General features: G+C 44.3%; 1 protein-coding gene across 3 annotated transcripts in view; it reads left to right on the plus strand.

The window, feature by feature from the left end:
- The window catches only part of prkag2a (protein kinase, AMP-activated, gamma 2 non-catalytic subunit a), a 508,879-nt gene that overhangs the window by 329,661 nt on the left and 153,395 nt on the right, over positions 1–25,823 (plus strand). For all 3 annotated transcript variants that reach the window (XM_072254087.1, XM_072254086.1, XM_072254089.1), the window contains one exon: positions 2,024–2,238. In XM_072254087.1, the coding sequence (XP_072110188.1) occupies positions 2,024–2,238 (215 nt within the window). The remainder of the gene's footprint in view (positions 1–2,023; positions 2,239–25,823) is intronic.

The following is a 25,823-nucleotide window of genomic DNA, read 5'->3' on the forward strand; positions in this document are numbered from 1 at the left end:
CAGAATTAGGCTATTCAACCCATCAAGTCTGCTCCACTATTCAATATTGGCTGATTTATTATTCCACTCATCCCCATTTTCTTGCCTTCTCCCTTACTAATCAAAACTCTATCAACCTCCTCTTTAAATATACCAAATCTCTTGGCTTCTGCAGCAGGCTGTAGCAATGATTTCCATAGACTCGCCGCCCTCTGACTAAAGAAGTTCCAGTTTATCTTTGTTCTAAAAGGACACCCCTTCATTGTGAGGGTGTTTCCCTCCCCCACCTCCCCAAACCCGGTCCTAGACTCTACCACTACTGGAAACATTCTCTCCACAGCCACTGTTTCTAGGCCATTCAATATTTGCTCTGATTCAATGAGATTCCACCCCCCCCTCCATCACCTCATTCTTCTCCTCATTTCAGCCCATCAGGTTTATGTCAGCTCACAGATCAAAACCAATTTACTGCCAATTTTCCCTGCAACCTCTCCCCTCCACACTCCCATCAACTGCCTCTGAATTTTGCCACTCACCCACACACCTGGAGCAATGTACAGTGACCCATTAACCTGCTAACTTGTAAGCATAAGATTCGCTGGAAACCAAAGCAACACACATAAAGTGCTGGAGAGACTCGGCAGGGCAGGCAGCATCTATGGAAAGGAAGAAAGAGAACACATCAGGCTCTGATGAAGGGCCTTGGCCCGAAATATTGACTCTTTAAACCTACCAACCTGCCTGTCTTTGAGAAACTAGAGCTCACAGGGCACAGCCACATGGCCACAGGCGTGACCTGGAAGGCATCTGACTCTACCCAGTTGAGATGTTGGTGATGAGCCACCGTCTTGTACTCATGGTGTTTTTTTGTGGAAAAAGAATGTTGGATTGGCTGTTCAAGGATTTAGCAAAATTGAAGGGACAGTAACATACTACAGTGACAGTGGCAGGTTCAATCTTACCCCTGATGTGTGTACCTTTTCCCTGTGATTGTGTGAGATTCCTCTGGCCGCTCCAGTTTCCACACACATTCCAAAGATATACAAATCAAGTTTAGTGAGTTGTGGGCATGCTGTGTTGGCACAGCAAGTGTGGAGATACTTGTGGGCTGCCCCCAGCACATAGTGACACTGTGTTGGTCATTGATGCAAGCGACACGTTTCACTGTATGTTTGAATGTTTTGATGTACATGTGACAAATAAAGCTAATCTTTAATCTTTGTCTTTTCTTTCACATGCTTGACTTGTGCATTGTGGATAGGGAAAAGCCTCGGGAGCATCAGGAGGTACAATCAGTGCGGGGTAGCTAACCTTTGACCTGATTTTAGAGTCATAGAGTAATACAGCTCAGGAACAGGCCCTTTGGCCCTCCTGATCCACACTGACCACAGCATCCTCCCTGTTACTCCCAGTTGCCTGTGTTCAGCCTGTAACCCGCCAAGCTTTTCCTTCCATGCACTTAGCAGAGCAGCATCCGTGGGAGAAGAGGAATTGTTGACATTTCAGCTTGAAATACCACATCAGGAATTGGCGAGATGTCGACTCTTCCCGCCTACAGACACTGCTCGACAATGCTGGTGAGTTCCTCCAGCACTGTCTTTGCTGATCAAGATACGAGTGTCTGCGGCCTCTTGTGTGATATCAATGAGCTTGTGCTACTCGATAGCACCTAGTGACACCTTTCATCACCTTTATGCTAACTGATATGGTGGTAATTGGCAAATTGGATTTATCCTGCTTTTTTGTGTACAGGATATAGATGGACAGTTTTCTATTTTATCAGGGGTAGATGCCAGTGTTGTAAATATCCTGGAACAGCTTGGCTGGAGGCTGAGGTAGTTCTGGAGTGCACACCAGTTTGGACCTTTGGCCTTTGCTGCATCGAATAAACCTGATTCTGATTTTCATGTGATTAATTGTAATTGGAAGATACATCAACTGTAATCCTTTGCTTGTAGATGTGATTTGCCCTCAGTCTCACAGTAGACATGGAAGGTTTGGGAGGTGCTGTCAGAGTAACCAATTGTCCTTCTCCTCCACCCAGCCTCGGGACTGTCTACCCCCTCCACGCCGATACAATCAACCAAGCCTGCCTTTCCCCTGGAATCGTATAAACAGGAGCCCGAACGCCTGGATGCTCGAACTCGTTCCTACTCATCTCCACCGGACTCGGGCCAGCGGTTTTCCATCCCGCCCACACCTGTGGCACCACTCAAGCCTCTTGCTCCCATTACCAGCTCCAATGCTACCTCGAAAACTGTAAGTACCATGTGTTCATTCTGTACCAGCTTGTTCCAGTTTAAACCACTGATTCCTAAAGACTGCGGTAGTATCAGCTCGGAAACCCGAATGCTGTAACATAATTCTGATTTTAATTCAGTCTTGACTATTTATGCACGGTCCGTCCAAATCCAGAGACAGATTTCCAGGAATACAGATGCCCTCCACAATACGATGTGGGTTTGCATTCCTAGAAATGGTCTGTATTGCAAATATCTGTGTGCATCATTTGTGCATGTGTCAGAAAACAGCAGTGGAATAAAAATGGATTTTGCAATTAGTTGTGTAATTTCTTACCGCGCAAATTCTGTGAGAATGAATTTAATTTCATGTCTCATATTTATGAATAGTAATGTGTAAATTCTCTAAGGGTGAACTCCCGCTACCTGTAGAGCTGTAATGTGGAAATTGCTTGTACGTTGAAGTGCACCATTAAAAAACTAAATAGGAAATAATTGTCGCCGGATATCTATCTATGCATCTTCATTTTCTTTTTAAGCCCATCACCCCTACTGGGGCATAGACCACTGACAGAAGCTTACCAGAGTCCTCTGTCCTGGGTCAGTCTTTCAAGTTGTCACCAAGTTTAGCCCAACGTACATCTTCTAGGTGGAGATTCTTCCTCTGCCTTTGGAGCTTCTGTTGGTGGTTCTGTAGCTCTGGGTTTTTATGGGATGGGGTTGCTAGCACTGTGGCCAGCTCTCCTCCTTTCACAGCTGGGCTTGGGACCATCCATGGCGGAGTTATCTTCCCATGTAGGTGTGTCCTCTTTGCTGGATACATGAGTGGCGTGTTTGCACTGTAACAATGTAACATCGATTGGAACATTCGGCCTGTAGCAGGCGTCGTCGCGTGAACAATGTTACCAGAAAGGAGTACTGGTAGATATGAAGCGGTCTTTTTCTTGGACAAAGTGAGACACAGCAGGCATCATATGAAGACTCTTTCGAAGGAACAGGTCTGCTTGACCCAATATTACACAACATTTTATATGCTAAAGATCAAAGGACAATTCAGCACAATTCCATATTTACAATACAATGCATCTACAATGCTTCCTTTGAACTAAACACAACCTTCATACCTCCATCTTCGCACCTACACTACAGACACCCAAATCATGAATTTAAATCAGCATTGTCTGGTCTTCCAGTTAATTGTGGTTCAGGGTTCTTAGAAACCTATCGTCCAGAGCTGCATTTTAGATTTAATCTACAGTCCATATTCAGGTCTGAAGATTGGTGGCTGAAGTTATTTGCTATATGTGCTAACCCCAGAAAAATGCTGTAACAGCAGGACATCGGAGATTCAACGTGTAAATGATGTATTCATAGTCAGATTCAGAATTAGATTTTTTATCACTGATTCACGATATGAAATTTGTTGTTTTTGTGACAGCAGTACAGTACAAAGATATAAAATTACTATAGTGCAAAATAAAGGAATAGCAAGTAATTAGTGGATTAATGGACCATTCAGAAATCTAATGGCAGAGGAAAAGAAGCTGTTTCTGAAATGTTGAGTTTGGGTCTTCAGGCTCCTGTACATCTTCTCCAGTGGTGGTAACAAGAGTATGTCCTAGGTCCTTAGTAAAAGAGAGACAGCACAAAACACAACATAGAATCACAGAATCCTAGAGCACAGAAACAGGCCCTTCAGCCCATCTAGTCCATGCCAAACTATCATTCTGCCTCATCCCATCTACCTACATGGGACATTAGCACTCCACGTCACCTCCCATCCACATACTTTTCCAAATTTCTCTTAAATGTTGATATTGAACTTGCGTCCACCACTTCTGCTGGCAGCTATTTCATACTCTCACCACCTTCTGAGAGAAGGAGTTCCCGCTCAGGTTCAGATTCCCCTTAAATATTTCACCTTTCACCCTTAACCTATGACCCCTAGTTATCGTGTTACCCAGCCTCAGTGAAAAAAGCCTGCTTGCATTTACCCTAACTATACCCCTCATAATTTTGTGTGCCTCTATCAAATATCCCCTAAATCTCCAGGGAATAGAGAGCAAACCTTTTCAACCCTTCCCTATAAGTCAGGTCACAGAGGCTACCAAGTCTGTTCTGACCATGAACCACCCATTTACGTTAATCCCATTTTTTGTATTCTACTCACTTTCTCATCAATGTGCCCAGGTTCTACTGCTCATCTATTCCCAATTGTCCATTGTTTGTAGTGGCAAATTAACCTACGTGCTAACATTAATCTCTGACGTTGGAGGAAACCAGAGTGCCCAGAGGAAACACACACAGTAACAAAGATAAATTTCAGACTCCACTGGCAGCACCAGAGAAGTCCTCAATATATCTTGCTGATGCCTGCAGGGAGTTTTTGACATTCTTCCTGTGACCGCATAGGTTTCCTCCGGGTGCTCCAGCTTCTTCCCAAAGTCCAAAGATGTACCTGTCAGTAGGTTAATTGATCATTGTAAATTGTCCTGTGGTTAGGCTAGAGTGAAATCGGGGATTGGTAGACGGTGTGGCTCGAAGGGCCAGAAGGGCCTCCTCAGTGGTGAATCTCAATAAATAAAATAGTAATTTGAGGTGATGTGGAAGGTGCTGCTTTAGAAGACGTACGGCTGAATCTTCTCCACGTCGTGTGGCTTCACTATTCCCTAAAGTTGAAGGCCCAATGTTTGGTTTATGTTCTTTGGATGAATACATGTCTCATCCATCTTCCTGCAGCTTCATCCCACCGACTTGGTCAGAGCCCTGTCCAGAATGATTGTCGCTCCTCTTCCCTTGAGTCCAGAAAATCAAGCAACAGTCTTCCTGAAGTATTTAGGTTAATTCATCATCATTCGTGTTTATGACATAGGTGATCATGGTCTTATCATGACCATGATTGTTCTTGGCAAACCTTTCTACGGAAGTGGTTTGCCATTGCCTTCTTCTGGGCAGTATCTTTACAAGACCGGTGACCCCAGCCATGATCAATACTCTTGCAGAGATTGTCTGCCTGGTGTCAGTGGTCGCATAACCAGGACTTGTGATATGCACCAGCTGCTCATACGACCATCCACCACCTGCTCCCGTGGCTTCATGTGACTCTGATCATATGGCGGGGGGGGGGGGGAGACTAATCAGGCGCAACACTTTGCCCAAGGGTGAACTGCAGACTAGTAGAGGAAAGGAGTGCCTTACACCTCCTTTGGTAGAGACGTATTTCCACCCCGCCACCCTTTCTGTTAATTAGACTAGAGATAAGCAAGTACTTTATTTCTGTATTTTCTTTATTGAATACTTTATTTTCTATCGCTTCCCACCTACATCAGCAGCACTTCCCATGCTCCGAATCAGAATTAGATTTAATATCACCGGCATACGTCGTGAAATTTATTAACCCTCAGTCGCCTCGCTAACTTTCACATCCCTGGCCCTGACCACCTCATTTTCACCATGGATGTCCAGCCCCTATACACTTCTGTCCTCTATCATGAAGGCTCAAAGCACTCTGCTTGTTTCTCAATAAATGAACCAACCATTTCCCCTCCAACACCATCTTCCTCCGTCTGGCAGAGTTAGTCATCACTCTCAACAATTTTTCCTTTGGCTCCTCCCACTTCCTCAAGACCCGAGGGGCAGCTATGGGCCCCAGCTATGCATGCCTTTTTGTTGGCTGCATAGAACAGTGCATGTTCCAAGCCTTCCCTGGTAATGGTCCCCAACTCTTTCTCCACTGCTTAGATGAATGCATTGGCACTGTTTCATGTACCCATGCTTAGCTTGTCAATTTCATCAGCTTTGCCTCTAACTTCCTCCCGCCCTTAAATTCATTTGGTCCATTTCGGAGAACTCTCTCCCCTTTCTTAATCTCTCTGTCTCTATCTCTGGAGACAAACTGTTGAACAACATCTTTCATAAATCTATCGATTCCACAATTATCTTGACTATACCTCTTCCACCCTATGTCCTTTAGAAATGCTATTCCCTTTTCTCAGTTTCTTTGTCTCCATTGCATCTGTCCTCAGGATGTGGCTTTCCTTTCAAAGACATCAGAAATATCCTGTCTTTAAAGAATGGGGTGTCCCTTCCTCCTCCATTGAATCTGCCCTCATCTGCTCAAGGAATGTGCTGATGTATTAGCAGATGTCCTGACAGACATTTTCAACATCTCCCTTAGTCAAGCCATTGTCCCCAGATGCTTCAAAACCTCCACAATCATCCCTGTAGCAAAGAAATCAGTTGTAGCCTGTCTGAATGATTACCATCCCGTTGCCCTGACCCCCATAGTGATGAAATGTTTTGAACGGCTTGTCAAGCCTCATATTACCGCCAGCCTCCCCTCATTGCTGGATCCTCTACAGTTTGCTTATCATCCAACTCGCTCTACGGAGGACGCATTATCCACCACACTGCACACAGTTCTCTCTCACTTGGACAACAAGGACACTTATGCCAGAATCCTGTACATTGATTTCAGTTCAGCGTTCAATACCATCATCCCGCAGGGACTAGTGGAGAAACTGTCGCTGCTTGGCCTTAACACTGCCATGTGTCGCTGGATTCTGGATTTCTTGACAGAGAGACCACAGTCAGTCCGTGTTGGCAGGAACATCTCTGATTCCATCACACTGAGCACTGGATCCCCACAAGGCTGTGTGCTTAGCCCATTGCTGTTTACACTGCTAACACATGACTGTGCAGCCAGATTCAAGGAGAACCTGATCGTTAAATTTGCTGATGATACGACAGTGGTAGAGCTCATCAGCAAAAATGATGAAACAACGTACAGGGAGGAGGTCAAACACCTAGAGAGCTGGTGCTGTGATAACAACTTGATGCTTAATGTCACCAAAACCAGGGAGATGATCGTCAATTTCAGACGGTCTCGGCCTGAGCACACACCCGTCAGCATCAGCGGCTCCACAGTGGTGAGAGTGGAAAACATCAAGTTCCTTGGGGTGCAGATCTCGGACAATCTCACTTGGTCCAGGAACACCACTGGGATTGTGAAACGGGCCCAGCAGAGATTGCACTTTCTGAGGAAGCTTAGACAAGCATCACTCCCCACTAACATCTTAACTACATTCTACAGAGGCGTGGTTGAGAGTGTGCTGACCTTTTGCATCACAACCTGGTACTCCAGCTGCAGTGCTGTCGACAAAAAAGCCTTGCAGTGCGTGGTTAGGGGAGCAGAGAAGGTTATTGGGGTCTCCCTACCTTCTGTCCAAGACCTCTTTCAGAGACGATGCCTCCAGAAGACATGGTACATCATTAAAGATCCCTCACACCCTCTCCATGAACTGTTTGTTCTTCTGCCATCAGACAAACGTTACAGGAGCATCAAAACTAAAACCACAAGGCTACTAAACAGCTTCCTCCCACAGGCCGTCAGACTGCTAAATAGCTGCTCTACCTGACTCTGCTTTGGACACTTTTAACTTGCCCCGGACACTTATAACTTGATTTTAACTGACATGTGGCTGTTGTGTTTTACTATTTATTGTTATGTTTATTATTTAGTGTTGTGTTTGTCATGTTATGATTGCACTGCTCCTGGGAAACGCTGTCTCATTCTGCCTTGCAGAGCTGATGTACGGTTGAATGACAATAAAGTTTTTTGAATCTTTGAATCTTTGAATCTCCTCCATTTCCAGGACATCTGTGCTCACCTCATCTTCCTACTGCTTTAACAGTGGCAGGGTCCCTCTTGTCCTTAACTGCCACCCCATGAGCCTCTGCATCCAACACATCATACTCTGCAACTTCTGCCATCTCCAAAAGGATCCTTACACCAATCCTTTATCTCCCCCCTCACGCCGCTTTCTGCAGGGATTGCTTCCTCCGTGATCCCTTCCAACCCTCCCAGCACTTATCCCAGCAAGTGGCCAAAGTGCTACACCTGCCCATATGCCTCCTCCCTCACCTCTATTCAGGGCCTCAAAGGTCATTCTAGGTGAGGCAACACTTCACCTGCGAATCTGCTGGGGTTGTCTATTGAATCGAGTGCTTCTGCTACGGTGTCCTCTACATTGGCGAGATCCATCATAAATTGTAGGAACACTTTGTTGAGCACATCTGCTCCATCTGCCAAAAGCAGAACTATCTGATGGCCAAACACTTTAATTCCAATTCCTATTTCTGTTCCAACACATCAGTCCATGGCCTCCTCTTGTGTCACGATAAGGCCATGCTCAGGGTGGAGGAGCAGCCCTTTATATTCCATATGGGTAGCCTTCAACCTGATGGCATGAATATTGATTTCTCCTTCTGGTAAAAAAAAATTCCCTCTCCCTCCCCTCTTCTTCTATTCCATATTCTGGCCCCTAACTTCTTCTCTCGTGCCTATCATCTCTCCTGGGTCCCCTCCTCCTCCTCTTTCTCCTATGGTCCACTCTCCTCTCCTAATAAATTCCTTCCTCTCCAGTCCTTTACCTTTCCTATCCACATGGCATCACCTATCACTGTCTAGCTATCCTCCTTCCCCTCTCCCCAACTTTTTATTCTAGCATCTTCCCCCTTCCTTCCCAGTCCTGAAGAAGGGTCTCGACCCAAAACATTGACTGTTTATTCCTTTCCATAGATGCTTCCTGACCTGCTGAGATCCTCCACACACACACACACACACACACACACACACACACACACACACACACACAATAAGCCTGCAAATTTTGGCAATTTGAAAACAAAATCAGGGCTTAATAGACGTGCTCTCAGGAGGTCGGGCAACATTGGTAGAGATAGAAAGCCTCAGGTCAATGACCTTTCATTGGAATCTTTTCACCATTCATTGATGGGTTTTGTTAGGAATGGCCAATTAATATCACAGAGCCACTACTGGTAAAGGAGTTGTCTGTTGTCCATTCATTCAGCTTCAAAAAAAGGGCAGGCTTTGTATTCCATCTTGGCAGCCTCCAACTTGACAGGATGAGCATCAATTTTTCTAACTTCAGATAACCACTTCCCTTTCTTCCCACTGGCCCTATCAGTCCACATCTTTATAAAAATAAGTCTCTGCAAATGCTGAAGATCAAGAGTCGCTCACACACACACAAACACAAAATGCTTGAGGAACTCAGCTGGACAGGCAGCATCTGTGGAGAGAAATAATCAGTCAACATTTCAGACCAAAATTTCCCCCCTCTCCCCTCTTGACCTGGCTCTCACCGATGCTTTCAACCTCTCCTCATTTTCTGCCCTTTATTCTATGTGCCACTGCCCTCTCCTATCAGATTCCATTTTCTTCATCCCTTTGTCAATTCCATCTATCACCAACCAGCTTCTTAGATCATTTCCACCACCCCTCCCGCACTGCCCTCACCTGCCTGTCAAACCCCCACACCTTCCCCTCCCCCCATCTTTCTATAACAGCCACCTCTACTCTTTCTTTCCAGCCAGATGAAGGGTCTTACCCTGAAATGTCAGATGTCCATTTCCCTCCACAGATGCAGCCTGACCTAAACAATCCTTGTGCATTGCTATATAACTACAACCCTGATTGCAGGTTGAGCTTCCTGTCATCCAGAGTTAGCCATTCTTCGTTCAAAGAAAGGCGATGATGATGTTCCTGAACAAACCATGGAAGTTCTGCCTTGCCAATATACATTAATTAGAATTAATGAGTGTGACCTTTTGCTTTTCTCATTACATGTTTCGATTTACAGTGCCTGTGACCTGGATTCAATACCTGCTGCTTTCCGTAAGGAGTTTGTACGTTCTCCCCATGGGTTTCCTCCCAAATTTCTAAGAAGGATGAATTAGTAAGGGTTAGAGAGTTATGGGATGCTATGTTGGCACCGGCAGCATGGCGACACATGTAGGCTGCACCCAGGGCATCCTCGGATCATGTTGTTGTTGACTCAAAATGACACATTTTACTGTATGTTTCAGAGTACTTGTGACAAATTAAGCTAATCTTTAAAAATCTTTAATCTTGGCTGTCTCTTCCTCCAAGCTAGTTGAAGCAAATTTAAGGCAGAGATAGATGATTCTTCAGAGAAAAAGTCTGCAGGTGCTGGAAATTTGAAACAGAATCACAGAATACTGGTACATGGGGAGAGAACACAATGCTGGTGTTACAGTTCAAAGTCCTTTCACCAGAACTGGGGAAGTGGGAAAACAAGCTTGTTTTAATTTACATAGAGTTACAGGCTTGGAGAGGGAATGCTATATACATGTGACACATGAAGCTAATCGTTCTTTTCTTTATATTTTTGTCCGTGGAAGGATGGAGAACAAATTTCTCAAGAGAACAACTAACTGTAGTTAGAGAGAGAATAGAATATAGACTCTGGAATGAAAAACCGTGTGTATGAAAAGGATAAAAAAAAATTCCTTACCTTAAATTGATAATTTCTTTACAAGCTTCCCTTCAGGTTATGAAGGGGTTAAGTGTCTTAAAGAATTCTTCATGTACTAAAAATTAATGCAGAGAGCAGAGCAGCCAACCTTTAGCTTTTTAAGGGAACATCGGCTGCTGTGGATAGTGAGAAAAGAAGTTAATTTCCTCTCTGTAACGATGGAGGTCATCAAGCCACCCAAGCTTTGACAAGCTGAAACTTACAAATCAGTGATCTGGTGGCATAGTTTCCACATGGAAGAGCATCGGTGCTCAATGTTTATCTTTAAATAACTTGTTTATTTTATAGGCTTCTTCCTGTTCACCCAATCAAAAAAAGCTTTTTAATGTTTTTATGGTCCTGTGCTTGAAGGATGGTTTCCCATCGTTCTGTTTGAGTCAGCAAAACCTTTAGGCTGGAGACTGAAGATGGATGGATAGATAGACATACTTTATTGATCCCGAGGGAAATTGGGTTTTGTTACAGTTGCACTAACCAAGAACAGAGTACAAACATAGCAATACAAAACCACAAACAATCAAATAATAATGTGTAAACCATGCCGGATGGAAATAAGTCCAGGACCAGCCCATTGGCCCTGGCCTGCCCTGGGTTGAAGGACTGTGTCTGTGCATGGGTCTGAGGGATGAAAGGGGTTTGTTTTGCTGTTATTTTGTTGCTTATTGTGTTCTGCCGAGCATTGTGAACATGCTGTATCGGCGCCAGAATGTGTGGTGACATTTGCAGGCTGCCCCCGCATGCCTTTGGGTGTGTTGGTTGTTTACACACACGCCGCACCTCTCTGTATGTTACGATAAACATATAATAAGTGGGTACCATGGTAGTACAGCGGTTAGCACAGTGCTATTACAGTGCTCAGGGCGTTTCAGAATTCAGTTCAAGCGCTGTTTTGAAAGGAGTCTCTGTGTGTCCTCTCCATAGAATTTGTTAAGTTTTCTCCAAGTTGGTTAATTGTCCCATCATTAGGTTAGGGTTAATCAGGTTTGTCAGGGGTTGCTCGAAGGGCCGGAAGGGTCTACTCTGCGCTGTATCACTAAATAAACAAATGAACTTGAACCTTGAATCTCGTTACATGACAAATCAAACTAAATGAAACCTCTTTGGTGTGTCAAAGATTAACTAACTAAATGAAGAGACAAGATTCTGCAGATGAAGGAGGGAGGTTGGGGGAGGTGGGAGACCAGTACTAAGTCCTGTGGTGTATAATGTGTCTAGGAAGAACTGTTCCTCAAAGGAATATTTGGAAACTCTGGATGGTAGAAACAGGTGAGAGAAAAGGGCAGCTGCTTAGGCAGCTCATGAGTGTAGCTGATAAGTTCCATTGTGTCAAATTGACAGAGATCTGGGTTCAATCCTGACAGCCAGTGGGGTTTCCACGTTCTGCTTGTGACTGGTTGGTGGGGTGGAGATTTGTCTCTACCAAAGGAGGTGTAAGGCACTCCTTCCCTCCACTAACCTCCAGGTCACCCTTGGGCAAAGTGTAGCACCTGCTTAGTCTCTCTCCCCTGCCGACCATGATCACGTGAAGCCGTGGGACCAGGTGGTGGATGGTCGTATGAGCAGCTGCTGTATATCACAAGTCCTGGTTATGCGACCACTGATGCCAGGCGGATAATCCCTGAAAAGTATTGATCATGGCTGGGGTCACCTGTCTTGTAAAGACACTGGTCAGATGAAGGCAATGGCAAACCACTTATGTAGAAAAAAATTGCCAAGAACAATCATGGTCATGGATAGACCATGGATCACCCACATCAAACAACATGGCACATAGTGATGATGATGATGAAGATGCTTGTGACTGCATGGGCATCTTCCCACCTCCCAAAGATGTGCAGAGGTTGATAGGTTCATTAGCCATTGTAAATTATCTCCAGTGTGTAAGTAGATGGTGGAGCAGGAGTTGAGGAGTTAGGATTGGAGAAGGTTGATGAGTATGGAAGAAAAAAAGTTAGAATATTGTATGGTACAGAAACAGGCTTATTTGTCCAACTCATTCATGCCAACCAAAATGTCTATCTAAGTTAATCCTATTTGCCTACATTTGGATTTGGCCCATATCCCTATAAATCTTTCCTTTCCATGTTTCTAACCTTTTTTTTGTACTTGCCTCTATCATTTCCTCTGGTAGCCAATTCCATATACGTACCTACCACCCTCTTTTTGGAAAAACCTGCTACTCAGGTCCCTTTTAAATCTTTCCTCTCCCACTTTAAATCATGCCCTCTAGTTTTACATTCCCTTACGCTGGAAAAATGTGAAACATTGGCTATTTCCCTCCACAGATGCTGCCTGACCCTCTGAGTTCATCCAGCAGCTCACTGATATACAATTTGTGTAAGTGGGTTGGCCCAGACTTGGTGGGTCAAAAGGTCTGTGTTTGTACTGCATGGGTGTATGGGCTCTGTATTTGTTTGATAAAAAATGAGCAGTTGTGGAGAGGGAAGACTTAATATTGAATTTTATCCTTTTACAGATAACCAGCTATGTTTTTCTCTTCACAATTGTGACTGCATATTTCAATTTCAATTTGTGCTTTCCTGTCTTTTACCAACATAGTTAAAGTAATGAAGAAGGGTTTCAGCTTGGAACCTCAACTGTTTGTTCATTTTCAGAGATGCTGCCCGAGTTCCTCCAGCATTTTGTGTGTTTCACTTTTTATTTAAAGTCTTTGTTATTTCGACAGCTTTAGGCTCCACCCTTTCACCATCTGTTTGTAATAAGGGAAATGGCGGTGAACCCAAGTGCAGAGTCTAGAATTAACTCAGACTCAGAAACAAAATAAACAAGATGACACAAACAAAATCCAAAGGTGAAATCACAAACAGTAGTGCTAGGAATGGAACTCTTATGATTGAGCACAGAGTGCTCAGCTCAAGGCATTTAAGTACAGACTTTCCATGGAGGAATGTGGTAGGCAATAATTGCCTTTCTGAGTCTTAAGGGGACAGTGGCAGCTAACCATACTTAAAGGAATTGGAGTGCCGAAAACTGGATGTCTAACACTTTTTGGTAAAATTGGCTTATTATTGTCACATGGGTTGATCATGCAAGGTGGGACACTTTATTTTGCATGCCATTCGTACATATCACTTCATTATTACAGCACATTGAGGTAGTATGAGGGAAAATGGGAAGCTGTCCTCGAGCCTGGTGGTTTGTGCTTTTCAGGTTTTTGTTTCTTCTGCGTAATGGGAGGAGGGAGAAGAGAGGAGGTCTTGATGAAGGGTCTCGGCCCAAAAAATCAACTGTTTACTCTTTTTCATAGATGCTGTCTGGCCTGTTGAGTTCCTTCAGCATTTTGTGTGTGTTGTTCTGGATTTCCAGCATCTGCAGGTTTTCACATGTTTGAGAGAACGTCCAGGATGGATGGGGCCTTTGATTCTCTCTGAAACTTGAAACTCGCTTGTTTTCTTGCACTTCCAGTTCTGGTGAAAGGCCCATTAACTCTCTCCCCGCAAGTGGCATTTGACTAGCTGACTGCTTCTGGTCTCATGGTAGCTCAATACTTGTTCAACTGGGAGCTGGGAACGTGAGTCAATGAGGTTTCAGTCAGATCTGCTCTGATCCTATTAAATCACTGAGCACATCTAGAGGGACGAAGTCACAAGAAGGCAGCATCCATCATCTAGGAGCCCCATCATCCAGGCCATGCTCTCTTCTCACTGCTGCCATTGGGGAGGAAGTACAGGTCTCACACAACCAGGTTCAGGAATGGTTTTTATGGTGATTGGAGGGAAGTATAGTGGGGATGTCAAAGATTTCAAGGCAGCTCAAAGGAAAGAGAATTACCTATAAAATTGAAGGGAAACAGATTAAAAATATGTCCATGTGAAATCAGCTTCTGAACAATAGGAAGGTAATATTGTGTTCTCCTCTTCTGGTTTTGGTTTAGTGATAATTGGTTTATTATTGTCACATGTACTGAGATACAGTGAAAAGGTTCTCTTGCATACTGTTCATACAGATCAGATCATTACAGTGCATTGAGGTAGAATAAATGCAAGTTCATAATAAGGGAGATTGTGAGATCGAGAGGCCATCTTATTGTATAAAAGGGCTTTTAAATAGTCTGATAACAATGGGGTAGAAGCTGCCTTTGTGTTTGGTGGTACGCAGTTTCAAGCTTTTATAACTTCTGCCCCATAGGAGATGGGAGAAGAGCCAATGTCCACGGTGGGTAGGATCTTTAATTATGTTGGCTGCTTTACTGAGGAACCGTGAACCATAGACATAGTCCATGGAGGGGAGGCTGGTTCTTAACATGTCTTTATCGATGTCCACAACACTCTGCAGTGTCTCATTGTATCTGTGATAGTACCTTAAGATTAAGGGTGATTTGCTCCTGTTTAAGTTCTCTCTGGGTCCGGACCCAGAGTCAGAGTCACATTTGATGATCCTGAGATATTTGCAGACAGGAAAGTTACTAATGTGGTTAGAGCATTGGCTGATTGGTAGGAGGCAGCGAGTGGAAATAAAGGTATCTTTTTCTGGTTGGCTGCCGGTGACTACTGGTGTTCCGCAGGGGTCGGTGTTGGGACCAATTCTTTTTATGCAGTATATAAATAATTTAGATGATGGAATTGATGGCTTTGTTGCCAAGTTTGCAGATGATACGAAGATTGGTGGAGGGGCAGGTAGCATTGAGGAAACAGGTAGGATGCAGAAGGGAATGGGCAAGAAAGTGGCAAATGAAATACAATTTTGGAAAATAGATGGTCATGCACTTTAGTAGTAGAAATAAATGTGCGGACTATTTTCTAAACAGGGAGAAAATCCATGAACCTGAGATGCAGAGGGACTTGGGAGTCCTTGTGCAGAAAACCCTGAAGGTTAACTTGCAGGTTGAGTCTGTGGTGAGGAAGGCAAATGCCATGTTAACATTCGTTTCAAGAGGTCTAGAATACAAGAACAAGGATGTGATGCTGAGGCTTTATAAGTCACTGGTGAGGCCTCACCTTGAGAATTGTGAACAGTTTTGGGCTCTTCATCTTAGAAAAGATGTGCTGACATTGGAGAGGGTCCAGAGGAAGTTCACAAGGATGATTCCAGGAATGAAAGGGTTATCATATGAGGAACGTTTGATGGCTCTGGGTGGAACTCAGAAGGATGAGGGGAATCTCATTGAAACCTATCAAATGTTGAAAAGCCTAGACAGAGTAGATGTGGAATGGATATTTCCCATGGTGGGAGAGTCTAGGACAAGAGGGCACAGCCTCAGAATAGAGGGGCGCTCTTTCAAAACAGAGATGCAGAGAAATTTCTTTAGCCAAAGGGTGGTGAATTTGTGAAATTTGTTGCCACATGTGGCTGTGGAGGCCAGGTCATTGGGTGTATTTAAGGCAGTGATTGATAGGTTCTTGATTGGACATGGCATCAAAGGCTACGGGGAGAAGGCCAGGAACTGGGGTTGAGGAGGAGAAAAAAAAGGATCAGCCATGATTGAATGGCAGAGCTGACTCGATGGGCCAGATGCTCCTATGTCTTATGGTCTATAATTATCACCTGTCCCCTACTTTAGATTATGAGAACACTCAGTCCTCTTTTATTGTCACTTAGAAATGCATATATGCATTAGGAAGTGACACAATGTTCCTCCAGAATGACATCACAGAAAACAGGACAAACCAAAGACTAACACTGACAGACCGACATAAATTATAACATGCAGTTACAGCAGTGCAAAACAATACCATAATTTGATGAAGAGCAGACCATGGGCACAGTAAAAAAAAGTCTCAAAGTCCTGAGTCGATCGAATCCAGAGTCCCTGATAGCAGGCAGCAAAAGGGAGAAACTCCCTGCCATAAACCTCCAAGGCACTGACAACTTGGAAGCAACCGACCACAGCCGACACCAAGTCCATCCATCCGAAAACTTCGAGCCTCCGATTAGCCCCTCTGATACAGCTTCCCGAGCGCCATCCTCTGCCAAGCGCCTTCAACCTAGCCCCGGCTGCCGAAACAAGCAAAGCCAAGGATTCAGGGCCTTCTGCTCCGGAGATTCCGGTTATCACACAGTAGCAGCGGCAGCGAAGCGGGCATTTCAGATGTTTCTCCAGATGTTCCTCCGTACTCTCACATCTGAATCCATCAAATCAAAATTGTGCATGGTCCCCTACTTGACAGATTACAGATATCATTCACCGGGGAGGTCGCACGCGCTGTGTCACGCCGCCATCTTCTCCTCCTCCTCAAGATATATGTCACCTCCCTCCTACTTGCTTGCCATATATCCTGAAATAAAGTTCAGGCCTATCAGATTCCTTCTTTTTCAGCACTTTCTCTTTTCTACCTATCACCTCCCAGCTTCTTACTTCATTCCCTCTCCCCTATCCACCTGGCTTCACTTATTACCTTTTACCCTGTACTCCTTTCCCTTCCCCCTCCATCTTATTATAACTTCTTCACCCTTCCTTTTCAGTCCTGTTGAAGGGTCTCAGCCTGAAATGTTGACTGTTTATTCACTTCCATAGATGCTGCCTGTCCTGCAGAGTTCCTCAGAGTTTTATGTGTGTTACTCTGGATTTCCAGCATCTGCAGGATTTCTTGTGCTTATGAAATGCGTTTGTAATAAAGATACCTTAAAAACGCAAGTTTCCTCACAGCAGTTTTGATTTCAGTAAAGCATTGGATATGGTTCCCCATGCAAGGCTCCTTCAGAAAGTAAGAAGAGACCTTACTTTGTGGATCCAGAATTGGCTTGCCCACAGAAGGCAAAGGGTGGTTGTAGATGGTTCGTGTTCTGCATGGAGGTCGATGACCAGTGGTGTTCCGCAGGGATCTGTTCTGGGAGCCCTCCTCTGTGTGATTTTTATAAATGACCTGGATGAAGAAGTAGAAGGGTGAATTAGTAAGTTTTCTAATGACACAAAGGCTGAGGGTGTTGTGGATAGTCTGGAAGGTTGTCAGAGGTTACAGCAGGACATCGATAGGATGCAGAACTGGGCTAAGAAGTGGCAGATGGACTTCAACCCAGATAAGTGTGAAGTGGTTCATTTTGGTAGGTCCAATTTGAAGACAGAATATAATATAAATGGTAAGACTCTTGGCAGTGTGGAGGTTCTGAGAGATTTTGGGGTCTGTGTTGATAGGACACTCAAAGCTGCTGCGCAGGGTGACAGTGTTGTTAAGAAGGCGTATGGTGTGTTGGCATTCATCAACCGTGGGATTGAGGTCAAGAGCCATGAGGTAATGTTTCAGCTATATAAGACCTTGGTCAGACACCACTTGGAGTACTGTGTTCAGTTCTGGTCACCTCACTACAGGAAGGATGTGGGTACTATAGAGAGAGTGCAGAGGAGATTTACAAGTATGTTGCCTGGATTGGAGGGTGTACCTTATGAGAATAGGTTGAGTGTATTTGGCCTTTTCTCCTTGGAGCAACGGAGGAGAGCGGTGACCTGATAGAGGTGTATAAGATGAAGAGGTGCATTGATCGTGTGGATAGCCAGAGGCTTTTTCCCAGGGCTGAAATGGCTGACACGAGGGGGCATAGTTTTAAGGTGCTTTGAAATAGGTACTGATGTTAGAGGTAAGTTTTTTACACGATTGGTGGGTGCATGGAATGCACTGCCAGTGAAAGTAATAGAGGCGGATACAATAGAGTCTTTTAAAAGCCTCTTAGATAGGTTCGTGGAGCTTATAAAAATAGAGGGCTATGCACTAGAGAAATTCTAGGCAGTTTCTAGAGTAGGTTACATCGGTGGCACAATATTGTGGGCTGAAGGGCCTGAAATGTGCTGTAAAATTTCTATGTTTCTATGTAACACAGGGCAGTACTTTGTCTCTGAAGGGAAATCATCTTGCTTTACAAATGTATGTAGCTGTTTCATTCCAGGGCTCCACAGAGAGTTATAACTGTGCACAAAGCATGTTTCTTTGATTGAGGTTATCTCGCTGAGATGTGTAAAGATGTGAGATGTTGAAGTGGTCCCCACTGATTATGATATCATTGTCGATTCCACCTCAATGCCCGGTGTTCTGCACTGAGGCAGGCAGTGGGGAATTTCCACAAGTCCATGCCCTCTTGCTGAATGAGGCCATCATCGAAGCCTCATCAGCAAAACATGGCGAACAGCTGATTGCACTTTGGGACCATTGTGTCTACAGGGAAACCCTGAAATGGTGGACATTTAATGGGAGAAATATTGTGCGCTGCATTTTCCCATAAAGTTGTATACCTGTGTTCTATTTATTTATTTAAAGAATGGGCCCTTCTGGCCCTTTGAGCCACGCCATCCATCAACTCCTGATTCAACCCCAGCCTGTTCATGAGACAATTTACAATAACCTATTAACCTAGATCTTTGGATTGTGGGAGGAAACAGGAGTGCCTGAGAAACCCACACATTCCACAGGGAGGATGTACAAACTCCTTACAGAGGACGCAAACGCAAGAAAATCTGCAGATGCTGGAATTTCAAGCAACACACATAAAATGCTGGTGGAACACAGCAGGCCAGGCAACATCTATAGGAAGTACAGTCTACGTTTCGGGCCGAGACCCTTCGCCAGGACTAACTGAAAGAAGAGCTAATAAGAGATTTGAAAGTGGGAGGGGCAGGGGGAGGGGGAGATCCGAAATGATAGGAGAAGACAGGAGGGGGAGGGAAGAAGCTAAGAGCTGGAAAGTTGAAGTTGAAAGTTACTTCCAAGCACCTCAAAACAGTGTCCTCTCGTGCTAGCCATTTCAGCCCTGGGAAAAAGCCTCTAACTATCCACACGATCAATGCCTCTCATCATCTTATACACCTCTATCAAGTCACCTCTCATCCTCTGTCACTCCAAGGAGAAAAGGCCAAGTTCACTCAACCTATTCTCATAAGGCATGCTCCCCAATCCAGGCAACATCCTTGTAAATCTCCTCTGCACTCTTTCTATAGTTTCCACATCCATCCTACAGTGAGATGACCAGAACTGAGCACAGTACTCCAAGAGGGGTCTGACCAGGGTCCTATATAGCCGTAACATTACCTCTCTGCTCTTAAACTCAATCCCACGGTTGATGAAGGCCAATGCACCGTATGCCTTCTTAACCACAGAGTCAACCTGCGCAGCCGCTTTGAGTGTCCTATGGACTTGGACCCCAAGATCCCTCTGATCCTCCACACTGCCGAGAGTCTTACCATTAATACGATATTCTACTATCATATTTGACCTACCAAAGTGAACCACCTCACACTTATCTGGATTGAACTCCATCTGCCACTTCTCATCCCAGTTTTGCATCCTATCAGTGTCCTGCTATAACCTCTGACAGCCCTCCACACTAACCACAACACCCCCAACCTTTGTGTCATCAGCAAATTTACTAATCCATCCCTCCACTTCCTTATCCTGGTCATTTATAAAAATCACAAAGAGCAGGGGTCCCAGAACAGATCACTGAGGCACACCAGTGGTCACCAACCTCCATGCAGAATATGACCTGTCTACAGCTACTCTTTGCTTTCTATGGGCAAGCCAATTCTGGAACCACAAAGCAAAGTCCCCTTGGATCCCATGCCTCCTTACTTTCTCAATAAGCCTTGCATGGGGTACCTTGCTGAATGCCTTGCTGAAATCCATATACACTACATCTACTGCTCTACCTTCATCAACGTGTTTAGCACATCCTTAATAAATACAATCAGGCTTGTAAGGCACGATCTGCCTTTGAGAAAGCCATGCTGACTATTCCTAATCATATTATGCCTCTCCAATATTCATAAATCCTGCCTCTCGGGACCTTTTCCATCAACTTACCAACCACTGAAGTAAGACTCACTGGTGTATAATTTCCTAGGTTATCTCTACTCTCTTTCTTAAATAAGGGAACAACATCTCTAACCCTCCAATCCTCTGGAACCTCCCCTGTCCCCATTGATGATGCAAAGATCATTGCCAGAGGCTCAGTAATCTCCTCCTTTGCCTCCCACAGTAGCCTGGGGTACATCTCGTCTGGTCTCGGAGACTTAATCCAACTTGATGCTTTCCAAAAGCTCCAGCACATTCTCTTTCTTAATATCTATATGCTCAAGCTTTTCAATCTGATATGTCATCCCTACAATCGCCAAGATCCTTTTCTGTAGTGAATACTGAAGCAAAGTATTCATTAAGTACCTCAGCTACCTCCTCCGGTTCCATACACGCTTTTCCACTGTCACCCTTGATTGGTCCTATTCTCTCACGTCGTATCCCCTTGCTCTTCACATACTTGTAGAATGCCTTGGAGTTAATGCATCGGACTGCCTGACCAGTACGATAGTGGTGGGTTATCATTGATATTTGCTTACTCTTGATTAACATACAAAATGCCAGAGGAACTCAGCAGGTTAGCAGCATCTGTGGAAGGAATAAAGATTCAACGTTTCAGGTTAAGACCCCTCAGCATGCCTGGAAAGGAATAGTGTCAGAATACGAAGGTGGAGGTGAGGTGAAGGAGTACAAGCTAGAAGGTGATAGGTGACACCAGGAAGGTAGATGGCTGGAGTAGGTGTGATGAACTCAGAATTTGGGAGGTGATAGGTGGAAAACATAAAGGGCTGAAGAAGATGGAATTTGATTGGGCAGGACGGTGGGCCATGGGAGAAGGGAAAGAGCAGGGGCACCAGAGAGAGGAAATAGACAGGTGAAGAGAAGAGAAGGGATAAGAGAGGAGCCAGAATGGAGAATGGAAAAAGAGAGAAGGGGGAGGGGGGAAAATTACTGGAAGATGCTCTTGAAATATAATCACCTTGACAGTGTTGAGGATATGGCAGCCAATTTGTTCACAGGAAGATCCGACAGACCTGACTGTGATAATGACAAAGAGGGCTGTACTTTGATGTGGAGGGATAAAATGTGTCCAGTTATCCAAGGAGGGCCGCCCTACTGTTCAACACTGGACACCTTCTCCATATGAAGAGAGCAGCTGAGTTTGGGAATGATGCTCCACTGGAAGTAAAGGGCCTCTGACAATGAGTGGTAACTTTGCTGCAGCATTACACTGTGACTATCAGTCTCAATGTGCTCTAGTCTGGGAGTGATGAATGTGTTGGCTTGAGAGACAGGCAGACCAGATGACCTGTAGGTGTTGGATTAAAGGGTTGTTTTGTTGGTTATCTATGCATTCCATGTGCCTTCATGTGCAAAATACCAAATCAATTATCACTGCTCTCTACTTCATTTACTTCAGGCAACAGGAATGTGTTGATCTGTAATTTATCCTGATGGTAAACTAAGTATAGTGACAAATCCATTTGTTAAATATTAAATAATCAAACTATTAAAGTACCATCTGTGCATGACACTTTGTACTGAGCAGCTTTTTCTGTGAATTGATTTTCAGGATTTTACTGTGCTAATACAGGGCCTGTACATTTGCCCTGATAGAAGGAATATTTTAACATAAAGCTTGGCCCAAAGTGTGCATGTAACATCCTTCATAGGCTTTAAATTTATAGTAACCGTTTCTTTTTGAAATCATGTCCATCGTGAATCCAGAATCCGGAATGAGATTAATTATCACTGATTTGAGGGTGGTGAATCTGTGGAATTCATTGCCACAGGTGGTTGTGGAAGCCAAGCTATTGGGTATATTTAGAGTCATAGAAAAGTACAGCACACAGAAATAAGCTCTTCAGCCCATCTAGTCTATGCCTAACCATTTAAGCTGCTTACTCCCATCGACTTTCACTGGGACCATTACCCTCCATACCCCTACCATCCACGTACCCATCCAAACTTTTCTTAAACGTTGAAATCTAGCTCGCAAGCACCTCTTGTGCCTGCAGCTCTATCCACATTCTCACGACCCTCTGAGTGAAGAAGTTTCCCCTCACTTTCCCCTTACAAGCTTTTCACCCTTAATTTCTAGTTGTAGTCCCACCCAACCTCAGTGGAAATAGCCTGCTTGCACTTACCCTATCTATAACCCTCATAATTTCATATACCTCTATCACATCTCCTCTCAATCTTCTATGTTCCAAGGAATAAAGTCCTGACCTTTTCAATCTTTCCATATAAATCAGGTCCTCCAGACTTTGCAACATCCTTGTAAATTTTTCTGTACTCTTTAAACTTGTTTGCATCTTATTTACAAAGCGGAGTTTGATAGGTTCTTGATTAGTAAGGGCATCAAAGGATACAGAGAGAAGGTTGGAGAATTGGGTTGAGTGGGACACTAAATCAGCCATCATGGAATGGTGGAACAGACTTGATGGGCCGAATAGTCTTATGGTCTATAATCCTCATTATTTTATATACCTCTGTCAAATCTCCCCTAGTTTTCCTATACCCCAGGGAATGACGTCTTAGCCTATTCAGCCTTTTCCTATAACTCAGGTCTTCAAGTTCAAGTGTATTGTCATCTGACTGTACATCTATACAACCAAATGAAACAATCTTCCTCTGGACCACAGTGCATCCACAATATATATATCACACTTATCACATAAAACAAACCTTAGCACAAATAAGTTATTAAAATATAACTCAAAACGCATGTAAAGTGCACAGCACAGGTAAACAGTAAACAGCTCATTGTCCCAGTACTGAGATCTCGGTGACAGGGTATTTATTAGTCTCACAGCTTGAGGGAAGAAACTGCTACCTAGTCTGGCGGTCCTAGTTCTGATGGTCTTGCACCTCCTTCCTGATGGTAGTGGCTCAAAGAGATTGTGGTATGGGTGGGAGGGATCCTTTGGGCCCTTTGAATACTATGCTATCACAAATAGAGGGAAGGAAGACCCCAGTGATCCTCTTGTTGGTTTTAACTTTTCTCTGAAGAGCCTTGTAGCTTCTGTACCACACAATGATACAGCTAGACAGGATGCTCTCGATGGTGCTCCTGTAGAAAGTTATTAGAATGGGGGCAGGGAGGCTTGTAGGCCTCAATCTCCCCACAAAGTGTAGATGCTGCTGTGCCTTCTTCACCAGTGAGGAAGTGTTGTGGGTCCAGGTTAGATTGTCCATTAGGTGCACACCAAAGAACTTAGTGCTCTTCACTCTCTCCATGGCAGAGTCTTAGATGTGCAATGGAGGGTGTTTGACCTGTGCCTTCTTGAAGTCCACAATTCTCTCTTTTGTCTTGTCCACTTTGAGACTCAGGTTGTTGTTCATACACCACAACAGTACGTAGTTATGCTGAGCACTGGCGCTCCCCAAGGCTGTGTGCTCAGCCCACTGCTTTTCACACTGCTGACGCATGACTGTGTCACAGGATTCAGCTCAAACTGTGTCGACAGGTTTGCAGACGACACAACAGTGGTTGGTCCTATCAAGAACGATGACGAGACGGAGTACAGAGAAGATGTGGAGCAGCTAGGGGATTAGTGTAAGACTGAAGTTGGAGAAGATGAAGGAAATCATTGTGGACGTCAGGAAGGTGCAAATGAATGATGCCCCTCTGTGAATACATGGCTCCTCCATAGAGAGAGTTACATGCACTAAGTTCCTGGGAGTTCACATCATGGATAACCTCACCTGGCCCCTTAATATCACCTCCCTGAACAAGAAGGTGCAGCAGCACCTCCACTTCCTAAGAAAATTGAGGCAAGCAAGGCTTCTAACCCCCCCCCCCCCATTTTAACTGTGTTTTACAGGAGCACCATTGAGAGCATCCTGACAAATTGCATCTCCATCTGGAATGAGAGCAGACGAGTATTGGATTGGAAGCCCCTACAAAGGACTGAGAACAGCTGGGAGGATCATAGGGGTCTCCCTACCATCCGCTGGGGACATTTATCAGGAGCGCTGCATACACAGGGCCCTTAATATTATAAAGGATCCCAACCATCTATCCAGCATCCTCTTTGACTTTCTACCATAAGGCAGGAGACTCCGATGTATAAAAACAAGAGCGGTCAAGATGGGAAACACAGAAAACGCTGGAGGAACGCAGCAGGCTAGGCAGCATCTATGGAAAAGAGTACAGTCGATGTCCTGCCAAAAGGTCTTGGTCCAAAACGTCTATAGATGCTGCCAGGCCTGCTGAGTTCCTCCAGCATTTTGTGTATGTTGATTGGATTTTCAGCATCTACAGATTTTCTCTTGTTTGAGGATGGGAAACAGTTTCTTCCTTCAGGCCATTAAGCTTCTGAACTTCCGGCTGTGTCGTATTCGAAGTGCCACTGGTTAATTTGTTCCACACCTTACAAAATTTAATTTATGCACTTTAGTTTGTTATTTATGTGTGATTCATCTGTAGGTTTTTTCCTTAATTCATTAAGTTAACGTGTTTTATGTGTGTTATGAGTACTACAGTGCTTTACTTCTGGGTTCAGAGAAATGTTGTTTCATTTCTATATACAGTGTATAGTTATGTATGTTTTATACATGTATATAGTTAAATGACAATAACTTGACTTGATTTGACTTGACACAACAGTAATGATGTTTCGTTTGGCTGTATTCATGTATAGTTGAATGACAATTAAACTCGAACTGAACCATTTGACAATCCTCTCTACCTCCTCTCTGCATGCCGACTCATCGTTGTTGCTGATGAAGCCAACCACTGTTGTATCACCAGCGAACCTGATAATGCGGTTTGAGCTGGGTCTGGCAGTGCAATCGTGAGTCAACAATATGAATAGCAGTGGAGCTGAGCACACAGCCCTGGGGCCACCGTTGCTCAGCGTGATGAAGCATCAGATATTGCTGCGGAGGTGCATCAGTTAGATCGCCATAGAACAAGGAGTTGCCTATTAAGTGGCTTAGGGGCTGTAGAATCAGATGGTGGAGATGGCCCTTTGGTCCATCAATACTTACCATCAAGTTCCAATCTATGCCAATCCCAATTACCAACATTTGGTCTATAGTCTACAGTAACATGGCAATTCAAGTGTTTGTCCAGATGCTGCTTAAATCTTGTGAGAGTACCTGTCTCTGCCACCACTCACGTTTGAATTCCAAGAGTCAGATGTCATCTGCCTTCTTCAGCAGCTTTTGCAGCTCTGGGTATTTCTATTAGAGCTGTAGAATCCTACAACATGCAAACAGGCCTTTTGGCCCAACTCATCCATGCTGACTGCATAGCCTAGCGAGCTAGAACCATCTGACTGTACTTGGCCCATAGCCCTCGGAACCTGTCTTATCCGTGTACTTAAGTAGATGGCTTTTAAATGTTGCAAATGTGCCCACTTCAACCACAATTTCTCAGTCCAGTTATGCGCCAACTATTGCATGAAGAAGCTGCTCCGGATGTAGCTTTTAAATCTCTCACATTTTAAACCTGTGCCGTCTTGTTTTTAGCACCCTATCAATGGGGGGAGAAACTGTGT

Source organism: Mobula birostris, chromosome 3, assembly GCF_030028105.1.
Source record: "Mobula birostris isolate sMobBir1 chromosome 3, sMobBir1.hap1, whole genome shotgun sequence".
Lineage (NCBI taxonomy): Eukaryota > Metazoa > Chordata > Chondrichthyes > Myliobatiformes > Myliobatidae > Mobula > Mobula birostris.